This window comes from Maylandia zebra, linkage group LG15, assembly GCF_041146795.1.
Source record: "Maylandia zebra isolate NMK-2024a linkage group LG15, Mzebra_GT3a, whole genome shotgun sequence".
Classification (NCBI taxonomy): Eukaryota; Metazoa; Chordata; class Actinopteri; order Cichliformes; family Cichlidae; genus Maylandia; species Maylandia zebra.
In genome coordinates, this window is record NC_135181.1 from 35382169 (window position 1) to 35396971 (window position 14803).

Sequence of the window (14803 nt, forward strand, 5' to 3'; positions counted from 1 at the left end):
CTGACTAACTTTTGTCAATATCAAATAAACTGAGAACTAAAAGGAAATTCTCAATCTCTCCTTGTTGTATAGCTTAGCTTTTCAAACAGTTTTAACAGTTACTTTAGTCTGACAAAAGCCGAATGACGAATTAGCGCTTCCAGTCAGAGACTGAGGCTACGTCCACACGTACACGGGTATTTTTGAAAACGGAGATTTTCCGTTTTCGTTTTAAAAAATAATCCCGTCCACACATAAAGGCAGAAATGAAGGAAAACGCTGCTATGAACATGCCAAAGCAGCAGGTGGCGCTAGATTCCTAACCGTGCAGAAATGTTGGCCAATCAGAAGTCTAGAAGCCTCGGTGGGAAAAAGTAAACAAAGCTGGAGCATAGAAGCAGAACCGAGTCGTATGTGTGGAGGGACAGTAACTGTGTGTATATGTAAGCATTTAAACACTGCAGAGAGTAGAATTAACAGTAACAGTATTGTAGAAATTCATTTCACCGAAACAATAACGTGGCGCACAGTGTGACGCATGCACCAGTTCATTGTATTTCCAGACTTGCTTTCGGCACAATTTACAGTGCACGCTACTCTGTTTTTTGTCAGACTTGAAATAGCCGAAATACCTTCACACTACGGAACTTCTATGGCTCTTCCGTTCGACAATCTCTCCGGCGTTGGAACCATCATCTGTTTTCTCTTCGGTCACGCTCGGTTGATTTTTGTAGTCGGCACACTCATTTCCTCCATTACCCGCTGGCTGCTTCCCAAACAAACACACGTGCGGCTTGGCACTTGTGCTGTACGTAACAAGTCACGCGACGTGACGCTGCGGCTGTGATTGGTTCGGCTCTGCGCTACTTAATTTGGATTGGCTGATCTTTTTTTTTTTTTTTTTTTTTTAAGAGGACAAGAGCGACGAGGTCTATCGCGATAGCTTAATTTCTCTATCGAGTAAAAGTTATATCGCGATACATATCGTTATCGTTCTATCGCCCAGCTCTAATTCAAACACAAGTGTAACTTATAAATACATGTTCATACTTTTATTCCACAATCAGAGAGAAAGAAACAGAGAGGAAGTGCAGGACAGACAGACAGGTGACAGTCTCAGGTGTATACACTGCTACAAACAGGAGGATTTAGCGTTTGTGTTATTACGAGTGCAAGAAGAGTTCCCAGCTGGTACAGTGGACACATGTGTGACTCCTGTGATTAAAGCATCTTTCTTTCAGCTTAACGAGTGAACCGTCAGCTCGTTCAAACACACGTTAAAGTCCGTTTGGCTCGACACCACCGAACAGAGGCAGAAATATAACATAGCTAACATTAACAGTGCAGTGAATCCTGCTTGTGCCGTGATATTCAGGACTGCAAACCGAGCAGCATCACTGACTTTCAGCTTGTTGTGTTTGTGGATATATGACTGACTTTATTTATCCATAAAATCATCACATTCTCTGTAAGATTAAGGTCAACTATTGAACGGCGTATATTTTGAAGTAAAGGCTTTAAAACCAAGTTAGTACAAACATTGCTAATGTCACATAACTTTCCCGACATTTGGCCAACAGTAATTTTTTAAAATGTTCTTCATTATAAAAACATTTGGCCGCATTTCGAGCAGCCTTTGAATTGGGACAGCCTTTGTCGTGTCGCTGTGACGTAATCGTAACCTTAAAATGCGGCCTCGGTGTTGCCAACTCCTCAGTAAGGAAAATCGCTATTGGTTGTCCTAAAAGTCGCTAGAAGTCGCTAAATGACGTCATCACCTAATTTGCATAATTGGTCATGCTAATCTAATTGTAACCTATGTTGTTGGAGAGAGAAATAGCATCGTGGAAGAGACATAAAGTGAGTAAAAAACGTCCTAAATGCATTTAGAGTTTATTTAGAACTACAAATTACATTTCTTTTAGCAATTATTGTTTTTTTTAATGTCACAATTCCAACCCTGCTCCTTTATCCGGGCTTGGACCGGCAAAAGTGACCCAAAATAGGCACTCTGGTGGAGTTACTTTGTGTGTGTGTTTATAAGTAGTTTTAAACCTTGTGATCCACAAAACAGCATAAGAGTAAAAGAAGAACTGACTGCGTTACAGCACCCGCTGCTTGTTGAGAGTAAAAGCGATACGCGCTTTCGCGTCTTTTTTAAGGGGTCTGAAAGGGGTCTGAAAACTAGCGACAAAGTCGCTAAGTTGGCAACACTGTGCGGCCTTTATGGCTGCAGACCCCAAATCCGGTCATTGGTACTTCCTGGCTTGTGTAGTTACTAGGTAACAAACACAGCTCAACACTGCCCCTAGCGTCCTGGAGCACTTCCGTTGTGATTTGTAGTTTGCATGTGTTTTGTAGTTTGCATGTGTTTTGGCGTTTGCACGTGTTTTGGATTTTGCACGTGCTTTGTCTCTAGGGGCCACCATCCATAACTGGCTTATTATTAAGTGTGATTTTTTTTTTTTAAGTCTATGTGCACTCAAAATCTGTTATAACCGGCAGCAGGGGCATCAGATCTGTGCATAGTAGCAACTAGGTGTGGGCTTTGCGTGTCCACCTCAGTGACCGGTGTGGCCACAGCTGCCACACATCCGCACAACATAAAGGCTCGTAACAGCAAGACAGTCCCCGCATGCGCGTGCACGGCGCTTCCACGAATAGAAGCGCGCATCTTGGTGTGCGGCAGCTGTTACGGTCTCCGGCAGAGGTATTCCCCAGTTCCATCACAACCAGCAGCCTGCCATTGTTCGTGGTTCCAGAGTTGACAGTAAAAAAAAAAAAGAAACGCTTGTATTAGGTTGTTTTTTTAATGCCATATGATGCATAGAAATGTGAAAAAACGCGTAACGCACCTAAATAAATACAAAGATACACGAAATGACCAAACCTCGGGGCGCATTCAGACTCATCGGGTTTGTGAATAAAACGTCCTTCTCGACATGAATTTCTCGTCCTCACCCAACCTCGACTCTGACATGGCTGTCACCCACCCAAATTGATTTGGCCACCCCCCTTCCCCCTCGCTTTCCTCCCTTCCCTCCCTTCCCACCAGTCACATGGAGGTAAGCGGTGACCCATCGTTCCCTCGGCTTTGTGGCAGTCGCTCGCTCTCCGGTGCTCTTGAAAGACGCACGGGGGGAACAAACAAACAAAAAGCGCAAAACTGGCAGTAACTGTCTTTTTTTAAGTTCTTTTATTGTATCTGTTGCTAAGGAGAATCAACCCGGAATCCGCTGAAGCCGCCGGGAAACGATACTTGGTTAAAGGGGTTATTTTTAGTCCCCCACGGCGGCGATGAGTGGCTGGAAGCCGGCTGCGAGACCGAGCGCTGCTGCGCTGTGGTAAGTGAAGCCCCAGCTCGGTGCTCAGGAAGAATGAAGTCGAGACGAGATAAACTGAAGATCCCCTCTCTGACTCTGGAGTAAGTTCTGCTTTTTTCAAACAAACAAACAAAATGTTTTCGTGCTGTGCTGCAGATGTGAAATCACTAGCTGTCCTGTGTGGCTGCTGAATTTGAAGTTGCAGTAGGTGAGAAATAGGAGCGTTCACGCGCTCGTGTACAACGCGCTCGTGGTGTCAACAGAGTTTTAGATGCGCCGTGGCTTTAATTCAAACCTTCAGCTATCTGCTGCGCAGTGAAGTTAAACAGCCACCTGAGCACGAAAGATGTAAAAATAATCTCTCTCTGGGTGATAGCATTCTCATTGTCTTGGTAACGGCTTCGGTTTATTCTCATATTTTGAAGACGATGCGCTTTGGAGACTTCAGGAGTCAACAGGTGTCTCACCAGCAGCCTTTATGTCTTTAGAAACATCATCAGTGCTCTCAGGAAGACACAGGCTTAAAATTGGCAGATCCCCCACCCTGCGCGTTAATCTTTAAACTGAGCTGAAGTGGAGAAATCAAGCTGTCCAACCTTGAACTGGATCCGTGTTTGCTCAATTTACGACTGGTTAAATTTGTAAAGCCAAACTAGTGAAAACAACACTAAACTTGTGATGGCGTTGACATATTTTGTCCGTGAAATGACTTCATCCAGGTTCCCAATCCTTTAATCTCACCAAATGTTTAATTTCATATGACTTTCTGTTTTTTTCCTTCTCTATTGTCTCTTTTTTTAAAGCTCAGTCCACAAATCCTGCATGAATCACATCGTGGCCTTTCCACAGGAACAACACACACTGACAGTGTTTTATTTAGCAGGACAGACGCTGGCTAACCTGTAATTTTTGTCTCTATCAAAGCCCATGACTGCAGTCTTATGTCCACCCACCCTTCCTTCTGAATGAATATAGCCTTTTTTTTGCATTGAGAAAAGGGAGGGGGTTAGGGAGCGGGAGGGGTGGGGGTTCCTGCTGCTGCTGCTGCCCACTGGGATGCTGATCCATAAGGCGTAGGAGCTCCCTTCTCGCATCCTCATCATCCTCTGATCCATGCATCCATCTGCCTCCTCTGTGGACCATCTCGGCTGAGCATGCGTTGGTTTCATTTCATTTTTAGGCACTCCTTAGCTTCTGAGATACAGAGGAGGTTTCACGCTTCGCAAGCAGGGAGGGTCTCAGGGTCTTAATGATGGCACCCGCTGAATCAAACCACTACTGGAAGTGCAAATGTGAAAAGTAACACTTTCCTGGCATTCAGATAGATTTTGTTATGGTGAATTGTGCTCTTCGAGTATTTAGCCAGATTTGTAGTCGCAGTGACACTTTGGATCTTATGAGGTAAAATATGAATAACGTGGAATAATAAGAAGCCATTAGGTCTGAGCACAGTTGTAATTGGATTGTAGTTTTTAAGGACAGCCAATGGATGTTATCTGATGATTTGTAGCTACCGCCAGTCTGAATATCAGAGCCTCCCTGAACATTTAGGAAAATCTGAAATGAGTCGGTCTGAGATTTTCCGCTCTGTTTTCCACTCTGGACAAGATTGGAGATAAAATTGAAATGCAGTATGGAATTGACAGATTATTCACTCAAACACCACTCGGGGCTTTTCTTTAAAGGGTCTTAAGGAGAAGACGTGCCAAAATGAAATGCAGTGGAACGACTCGCATATGTTGCTTAATTATGAGGAGGCACTACAGAATGATCAGTCTTTGTGCGAGGAGTTGTTTTTCCTACCGTCCGCCCTGCATTACTATGACAACATGTTCATTAGTGCTGTGGTAGCCAGGGCCGTGTTTAGCACTGAGAAGCTTCTGCAGAACTGAGACAATAGCAGCTTTGTGGAACCCCGAAGGCAGAGCTTAAATCTGAGAGAGAATTACTTCACGCATTATGTCAGTGTTAGACAGATGCAGATTTTGGAGCAAGCTCGGCCTGCTTATCTCGACCGTGCATTAAGATGTGAAGTAGTAGCTGAGATTCATTAGAGACAGTGCTGTGCAGGTTTGGGTGTGCAAGAACTACAAGTGCATTGTTGTTTTTGATTTCAGGAAGTCAAACCTCGATTTATCTGATCTTAGGCATCTCCTAACACTGTTAAAGATTGCGCTACATGTTCAATAAATGTGTGTTGGATGCTGAAATTTCCTGTCTGGTGTGTTGACAAGCAGCTGCTGACTTCCTGTTGTGTAAGAGCTCACACGAGATCAGTAGCCGGCTAATCAGATGCATCCAGGGATGCACCCAGCGAGCCTGTAAATAAACAGCGCTATCAGATGGGCATCGGCTTTGGCAGCCCCAGTGGTGATGTCAGCTGGAGAGAGGCGGGCATCGGCCTCTAACCTTGCGCCAAAGCTCCAGCACTGACTGATGATGACAGACACCTGACGGGCCAAGTTGCTGAGCCAGCTCACTAATGCACGTGACCATGTCTTGCTCTTACAGTTTGTCACCCACATGCCAGAGCCCCACCCTCCTGAGCCCATGCAGCCCATGCAGCCCCTGCAGCCCCCTACAAACCCTTCATCCCTGGAGGTAAGAGAGCCAGGTCACACGTAAACTCTTCCTAAGGACTAAACCTATCCATTTTTAAATTAAATTAAAAAACAAAGAAACAAAAAAAACCCTGACAATTTGCTGAACAGGTAATGTTAATGTTACTGTTAACATGGGCCAGCAAGTGTAATTAAATTTCATTTATTTCAGAATAATACAGCTCTTATTATTTGGTTGCTTTTGATCCTTTTATGCACTATTATTTCAGAATAGTGCATAAAAATGCACCAAATCATTCCTGACTGGATCGATATGACATAAAAAAATCATAATTTGCTCATTTATATACATGACAATAACACAATCTGGGTGTGTTTTTTTCTGTTGCTTTTCCTATTTGAGAAAAAAAACGAGATCAGAAAAAGTCAGAAATATCATTTGAGTCGTGTGCTCTTTGTTGTCTTGTTGTTGTTTTTTGGCATGTGAAGGTGCTTCTGTTTCACCAGTGAAGATGTGTCGTTTATTAGTTGTCTCTAAGTCTTAGTGGGTTGCTTGGCAACGGTGCTGGGTGCTGTGGAGGAAGGCAACACTGCAAACAGAGGCGGCTGCATCTAGCATGTTTCTGGATGTGTGAGCACCGCTAGGCTGTCACACCACACACTGAGCAGTAATGAATCTCATTTGCTCTCCTGAAAAATGAGCACAGTTTTTCTAGGGATGCAAAAAAACATGCATTCATTTGCACATGGACATAGTCTGATTCCACAGCATGACCGGCTCCATATTTGCTGGCTTCGTGTTTTTAACACCGTTTTGCATTTGTTTCACCACCCAGGCACATGCTCATTCTCTTGCATCAGATTCTGTATTTGTATGCAAATTTCTTATTTCCCAACATCAACCCTTGGATCAGATACTGTGATTGTGCTGCAGTTTGGCTTGAAGGAAAAAAAATGTGAGAAGACAACATGCCTTTTGCCTGGCGTAGGATTCCTTTTCAGTATTACCCATTCTAATCTTTTGGCAGCATAGCCAAATCCTAAACCTAAACTACAGACAAGAACAAATTATGTTAAGCTGCCACACCCTAAATAGCCACCCGGTATGAGCTGTATATCCAATAAAACCTGTTTGATGACTCAAAAAAAGTAAATCACGTCAGAGTTTCTTTGTGTCAGGGTAGATGGAAGTTTATTTAAAATTTGACTGGAAACCAGTTCAAATTAGATTAAATAACATAAAGTGCCAAAGGTTTGGAAACAGGACCGAAAAATTCCAGCTATCTGGTAGAGTCACGTGAAAGAGAGAGTTTTTCATGTGAAAATTATTCATTAGCTTTAGCAGCAATAACTTGAAGCAATCATGATTTCATCAGTCTCTCACATCATCGTGGAGGAATTTTGGTCTACCTTTCTTTACAGCGTGGCTTCAGCTCACTGAAGTTTGCAGGCGTTTTAGCGTAGCTCTCTTAAGGTCTGTGCATAAATAGCCAGCATATAACCAAATCGTTAACGCCTCGATTCTTTTCTTTTTCAGCCATTCTGTTATAGATTTGTTGCTGTGCTTGGCTCGCCCCATTGAATTATCCATTTCTGGCCATAGCTCTCATCCACATGGCCTCACATTTGATTCTAGAATACTTTGGTATACGATGACTGCAATGTGCTCAGGCCTTGTGGCTTCAAAACAAGCCCACATCATCACTCCTCCTCCACCATGCTTGATAATTGATGTGAGGTGTTTGTGCTGATGTGCTGTGTTTGATTTTTGCCAAACATGATGCCTTTGTAAACCCTAAGCTGTACTGCCATGTTCTTTTGATAGAGAAAAGGCTTTCTCCTGGCAACCATCACAAACAAGTTATACTTGTTTTGTGTTTTGCTAATTGCACTGTTATTGACTTTAACGTCTAACACACTAACTAAGGCCTGTAGAGTTTGAGTTGTAGCTTTTGAGTTTTTTGCAGTTTGCATTGCATAGTCTGACCTTGGGGTGAATTTGCTGGGTAGACTTGCAGATATCTTGAATGTTTTCACTTGTAAATACTTACTGTAACCTGATCGGCTGTGAGTTTTTCGAAAATGACCCTATAGACATTCTGTTTGCTGTGGTGACCCCTTGTGAGTAAGGGAGCAAGTGAAAGCAGCTTCTTCCGAGCATTTCACTGTCTTACCCTGAGGTGAATTTGCCTGGACGCCCACTCCTGGAAGAATGTGGCACTTTGTCCATACACACTTAAATGCTCCAGACCGGCAAACTGACAAATGTCTGCTTTTATAGAGGTGATGTTTACATTTGCTGATGATCGGTTGTCCTTACCCTTTTAATTCCTATCACAGCACATGAAGGTATGCTTAGACACGACTGCTCAGAATCCTGTAAAAACTCTGTTTTTCACATGACTTTATGTTAAAGCCTTTAATGAAAAATGGCCTGACTGTGTGGGAAATAATGTGCATAGAGACACTAACAGTCATGAATGGTATGTCAGTGGTAACAAAGTCATTTCACTGAAAATATCTATAAAATTCCACTTAAAGCTGCTGTGATGGAAAGTGCAGAAATGACCAAGCCTGAAAATATGCAATATTCTATCTTTGTTATCAGATAGGTTCAGACACAGACATGCCTCTTTTTGTCAAGGTAAGGTGCTTGGTTACAGTTAGCTTAAAATAAAAGAAAGATTTCAGTTAGTTTTTGGGTCATAGAGATGACGAGATTACGTTTTAAAGAGTAACGTTATTATTATGTGCAGAGGTGTAAGAAGGTTTTATTTTTAGGCCTGGTTGGTCTGAGACTCTAACTTGACACTTCTAATCTTATACATAATGAAGTTTTAAGGTCAGGTAAAAAATAACTAACTACAAAAACAGTCGGGAAATAACTGTTGTACATGCAAACTTCTAATGATGACTTTAAATAGATGTGCTGCAGTATAACTAGAGAAACAAAAAGTTGCAGATCTATCTATCTATCTATCTATCTATCTATCTATCTATCTATCTATCTATCTATCTATCTATCTATCTATCTATCTATCTATCTGTCTGTGTGTGTGTATGTGTGTGTGTACGCGTGCGTACTAAGCCAAGAGTAAGTGCACAAGTACTGGATGTAGTTTGTGCAGTGGAATGTACCACTATTCAATAAGTTTATCTGGAACTTCCCTCTACCAGGCTCCTAATGGTATACCCCAGCAACATCTTATGCTGCTTTCACGTTTTGTAGGAAATTATCCCTAAGGTATGAATGCAAGCAGCATCTGTAAGTTTACTCGTATTACATCATAAAAGGATAGTTTGCAGGTTTGCAGCACAACTAATCATAAAACATATAAAGGCTGCTCTCTCTCTATATTACACGTTTTAATTATTCTTGGTCTATTTGGACAAGATTTTCTATGGAAACTTAAAAACGTAACAATGATCTTGCACTGTTGTTATTGTTTACATGGCAGTACACCAGGTTATTAAAGAAATACAGAAAAAATAAACTATTTTAAACAGGAGAACAAAAAAAAATTAGATTCATTTTCCAGTTCATTGCTAATTATTATGATTAAATGATTTTAAAAGGGGGATTTTTGATATCTGCATATTGTCCTGTCTCGTTTACACACAGGTTTACGCGACTATTTTTTCAATATTATGTTAATTTTGCAGTTATATGATTATAACCCTTCCACACAGAGAGGTATAATCATACATACTAAAAGAATTCAAGCTACGTTTTGACCTATCTGAAGCCTATATGAAAAGAGTGGCTGTCTCAGGCTAATGTAGGTTATAAATAGTCAAGATAGAAAGTAGAAAAAAACAGCTTTTAGCAGGTTTCTAGCACGTTTGCGTGGTAGGAGTCAGCGTGGTTTGGATTTGTACTCCCAGTCTTCAGTGGTGTCAGTTTTTTTTCTTTGCTCTGCTTTTGTAATCTGAGCTGCAGCACCGTCTGTTAGAGTCTTTAGCTGCAGTTATGGCAAACCAACACTTCTCCCCCACCTCTGTTTCAAAATCCCAGGGTCATTAATCATACAGAAAACAGCATGACTGAAAGCTTTATTTTATTAATCTGCTACAGGAATGTTGTATTTATTTGGTATCTTTACATGACTCACACTTTCAGTCTTACAAATAATATTACTTTTGCATCTTTAGCAAAGACAGATAGACAGAAACCCCCTTACAGGCCAGCAAGTCTCATTTGTAGTCAGCACTGGGACCAACAAATCGGGGCTGGGTTTCTGACTATAACTGAAATTAATACCTTTGCTTCCACTCTGGGAAATTACTTAGCCAGATCCAGTGCACACTAAAATATTGCCATCAATGTTATCTTTTATGTTATCTTTTTGTGCATGTCCTGGCTAAAGTGAAGTGTTATTATTGGTACGGAATCAGAATAATTAGGACATTAACAGATCCCAAGTTTAGGCAAAGCTGCTTCTATTCTAGTTGTCTATTGTCCAATACACGTGAAAGCACTGAAACTGAAAGACAGCTCTGTTGACACTGATGACAATATACCTGCCCCACAACAGCCTAACTACAGTACACACAAATACAAATATATATACCCACAGCGCACATAAATGAAGTATTATTCATCAGGAGGTACAGTATGGTTGCATATTTGAATGTGGGGCTCATTGAGGATTATCTATTAAACTAAAATCAAACACTACACCACGTGCACTCACAGTTTTTGATACCCAGTCACATTTATTGGGCAGAAATAGCAATCAGTTGTGCAAATACCAAAACAACTATTTGTGTAGCTGGATTTAAGTGCTTAAAGTTGAACCTTTTAGAACATAATTAACGCCACCTTGTGCTGATAGATTTATATTTATTTATGTTAGCTAATTATTAACAGAACCAATAACTCAGGGGGAAATAAAGACACTAAAACTAAAAATCAGTGTGTTGTGTGGTCTTTGGCTCCAACAATGAGTTTCATGTTAAGTAATCAAGGCTATACTGTCCACTTTAACTGTATGTTTAGCAGCAATTGGCTCTTCCTTGTTTGGCTAGCTGCACTGAAACTAGAAGATCCAGCTGTTAGTCATAATGTTCAGGTTTTAAAGCACTTTATGGATGAGAACAGAGTGGAGATATGGAAAAGAGCTGTTAAATCGAGTGCTGCACACAAAAATTAATATGAATACAATATACATACATTTTTAAACCATTGCATATGAGAATATAACTGGACTCAGAACTGTTTGTCAGGCTTTTAGGGGATTGCCACTGTCCATTTTAAACTGTTTTGTAAGAATTAGCTAACATAAGAGAAGCGACAAAAACACAAGTCAGTTAAAAAGCCCTAAAACTTGAGCAGACTTTTGCGGCAGTGCGTAGCGAACGTAACGAGCGGCGCTTGAACGCAGCACTTGTCTCCAGCTTCCTCACGCGCAGAGACACGCAGCGAGCGGACACGGTGTGGACAAAGTACCGCGGGCTGAGAGGCTGTTTTCAGCGGTATCGCTTAACCGACAAGCCGCGAAGGACGTGATGTCCCGGGTGTAGCGCTTTCCGTCAGACCGGAGGATGTAACGGCTGCTCCGGAGATGTTGGGACGGCACGAGGCGGTTTGACTCCGGCTTGAATACAAACGGAACCGCCGAAAAGAAGAAGACGAAGAAGAAGCAGAGACGATGGTGGGGAGAGAAGCAGTATTAGCAGCAGCAGCTGGAGGGGGAGCGGATTTCACATCAAGTCGAGCTTGTGTTTTTTGAAACCAGCATAAACTTTAAACGAGGGGTTATGCAAGAAAATCCTCCAGCATGTCGGATCCGATTCACTGGTCTGCGGTGCCGAGCCAGAGCAAGTCCCCTTTTGTTTCGGTGTCGCTACTGAAGCGCTCGAAGAGGTACTTATCAGAAGTTGACATACCGGAGGTTGAAACTAGCCCACATAGCTATTTAGTCTTTAAAAGCTACCACATAGGATTACATTAGTCTATCCTAACTCACTCAAACGTCTCCGTTTACGTTTAACAACACGAGCTAGCTGCTGCTTCAGAGCAGCAACCCGATCGCTTGAACGTTAATCCAGTGTTTGCTCTCTGTTACTCTTTTGTTTTTGTGGTTATGAAGAAAACATCGTATCTGAAGCTGTTTGCAGATAATATTTGCTATAAAGCCAATATTCTCAGAGGCAGGAGCTTAAAATAATAGGCGCGGTGTGCAGTTTCCTTTGTTGAAATTGGATGTAGCATGACAGCAGGTCTGCATGTGTTTGTCAGTGGATGCACTTTGCAGCTGGCACATAAAGCTGTGTGGATAGACTAAATAATAAAATTATATGTGCGGATCCCTGTTTAGATTGGTGTGCTGCACGTTGGATTTGGGATTAGGGTTATAATGACTGCCTGGAAGTCATATTTAGGTGTAATGTATTGTGTTTACTGTTGGCTGACTGGAGATAAGGTCTGCACCTGTTAACTTCCTTGTGCAGGATGTCACACAGGATCACTAGTGATTAGTGTCATCCAGTGATTGATTTGCTCTCCAGAACGTGCCGGGCACAGTCTGAAAAAGCCCCTCTGGCTATCAAATACTTTAAATGTGCAGCTGGACATCTTAGATATTGAGATTTTTTTTATCAGTGCATCCAGAAGTTATTTAATCAGGTGATTTTTCTCAATTCATCTTGTGGACTCTAAAACATCAGAAGGTATTTGCTTCATTTTATCTGCATCATAAATTTGGAACGGAGTGCTTGGACCAGCAACTTTGAAATGTCGATTTCCTCCTTTTAGGGGATTATTTAGCATTCCCTCCTTTTTCCTTCTCAAACACACACACAGTGGTGGACATCTGTTGACCAAGCTGGGCCCGCGGCTGCGGTCAGCGTGCACACCCCCCCCTTCAGGCTTGAGTCCGGTGACAGAAGGGCATCCTTTTTGGATTGTGGCTCTCATGAGTTTTCTCTCTTGATCTGTCATGCTGGTGTGTCATGCATTTGCCTGCAGATTACAGTTTTAGTTACGTAAACGCGTCTCAAGGCAGAGGTGCTCTGAAGGCGGAAATAATCTCACTGGTTGAGTTAAATTCCAGTGGGCAGAGAAAAAAAACAAAACACATAAAAAACGCAAGCTGTGGTTCTTAACGCTCATCTGTATTGGGCTATGAATGCTGTATTTTTGGTAAGTGTTAAGAAAGGAAAGAGGAAAAAAAATAATAAAGTAAAGAAAGAATTAGCTCATCAATAGTATTAGGTTAACACGAGCTATTGAGCTTGAAAGGATGTGCAGCAGGTTAGGGTGATTAAAGGACCGGAATGGAAATGTAATAACGAGTGAATGGAGTGTGCAGAGAAGTTAGGAGTACTTAGAGGGCCTAATGAATGAAGGAACTGAGAGATTGAGGACAGATCGAGGAAAGCAAGTGAATAAGGAAGTGAAGAAGATTAGTGAGGAGAAGTGAGGGCAGCAGTGAAGGAAGATTAAGAGTGAAAAGGTGGTTATGTAAGCATGTCCAGCTGGCATACCTGTAGAGGTATGCAGATTTCCAGGAGAGAGGGCAGTGGCATTTTTAACCAGGCTGGTAATTACAATCTTGGAGAGCAAGAGGATGCCTGGGTAACTGAGAAGAAGTGTATTGATACCAATTTTCTAGAATGATGTGCAGGACTGTAGTAACACTATCAGCCATACTATCAAGATATGGTGAAAGAGTCATTAAAGGTAGATAAGAAGAGAAGCAGCACTATGGCTTCATGCTGAAAAAGAGCACGTTTGCTCTGAGGGTGCTGATGGAGAAGTGTAGAGGTCACAAAGATGCTCTGTAATGCATCCATTGGAGTATGAATTTGAATTTGAGGACTGTTTGAAGATGGTGGCACTGACAGGAAGACAAGCAGAGCTAAAGATGGAGAAGATCGGTATCAGAGGGACAGTTCAGGTTGACAGACAGAGAGGCAAGGTTGAGACGGTTTTGGACATCTGCAGAGGAGGGCTAGTGGAATTATTTGACTAAGGATGTTGGAGATGGAGTTGCCAGGAAGAAGGAAAAAAGGAAGACCTCAGAGGAGGCTCATGGATGTAGGGATGGAGGACATGCAGAGGGTTGATGCGACAGAAGAGGGTGAGAGGGAGGCAGATGATCCGCTGTGGTGACCTCTGAAGGGAGCAGCTGAAAGAAAAAAATGATAATAGGTCATTCAGCTGAAGAACTGTGGAGCTAATTTCATTGCAAGGCGTCAATCGTCCGTCTACAATTTTCAAGACTTGCTAGTTCTCCTACAGCATTGGTCACAATTGATCATCAAACGGGTCTTCTATCAAACTGTGGTATAGATCAAGGTCACATTTGTTATTTTCTGTGCAGTAACCTGTGAATTGTGGTGATACATTGGTATTCTGTTTATTATTTACTTGTCTGACAGCATTGCTACTAGTATTAGCATTTAAATATTGGAAACTTATTGTTTAAAAAGGGATCTACTTTCTTTAGTTTCTTTCTCTCATATAATCTTGAGAAATACTAATAAAACGAACAGATGCAACATATGACTAAACAGAATGCTAAACACCCTTCTAATCTTGCGCAAAAGACAGTACAGTAGATCATTTTCAGACCCATTTGGTCAAGAATCGCCAAACACAGTGTTGTTTATTGGTTGTGTTTAAACCAGTAAAAAATTAAGCCTCAGGCTGAAGGTATATGGGTCCAGAAAATTAATGATCTTCAGATGACCTAAAGTGCAGGTCTTAGCATGTTGGTCCCATGTCGACATGGTTTTACTCTGGCTTCCCACCACAGTCACAAGCCACGCATGTTAGGTCAGCTGATGATCCTAAATTAGGCGTGGGTGTGATGGTGAGCTTGAATGTCGCAGTGAGTTAGCCCTGTGATAGGCTGGCACCCTGCAGTAGATTTGCAGCAATGTCTGAAAAAGGTCTTTTTTGCTAATTAACGATGGAAATTCCTGCCTTTAAAA

General features: G+C 41.9%; 2 protein-coding genes across 6 annotated transcripts in view; both read left to right on the top strand.

Annotated features, from left to right (window-relative positions):
• The window catches only part of LOC101474209 (N-acetyllactosaminide beta-1,3-N-acetylglucosaminyltransferase 3), a 111943-nt gene that overhangs the window by 15413 nt on the left and 81727 nt on the right, over positions 1–14803 (top strand). The gene's annotated exons all lie outside the window — the stretch shown is intronic.
• mast3b (microtubule associated serine/threonine kinase 3b) overlaps positions 3064–14803 on the top strand; it is a 37500-nt gene continuing 25760 nt past the window's right edge. For 3 of the 5 annotated variants that reach the window (XM_014413586.3, XM_014413587.3, XM_014413588.3), the window contains exons 1-2: positions 3064–3403; positions 5814–5903. In XM_014413586.3, coding sequence (XP_014269072.3) covers positions 3357–3403; positions 5814–5903 — 137 coding nt within the window. In that variant the 5' untranslated portion in view covers positions 3064–3356. Of the gene's footprint in view, positions 3404–5813; positions 5904–11235; positions 11730–14803 lie in introns of those variants that run through there. The other 2 variants (XM_023155242.3, XM_012915740.5) reach the window with 1 other exon arrangement.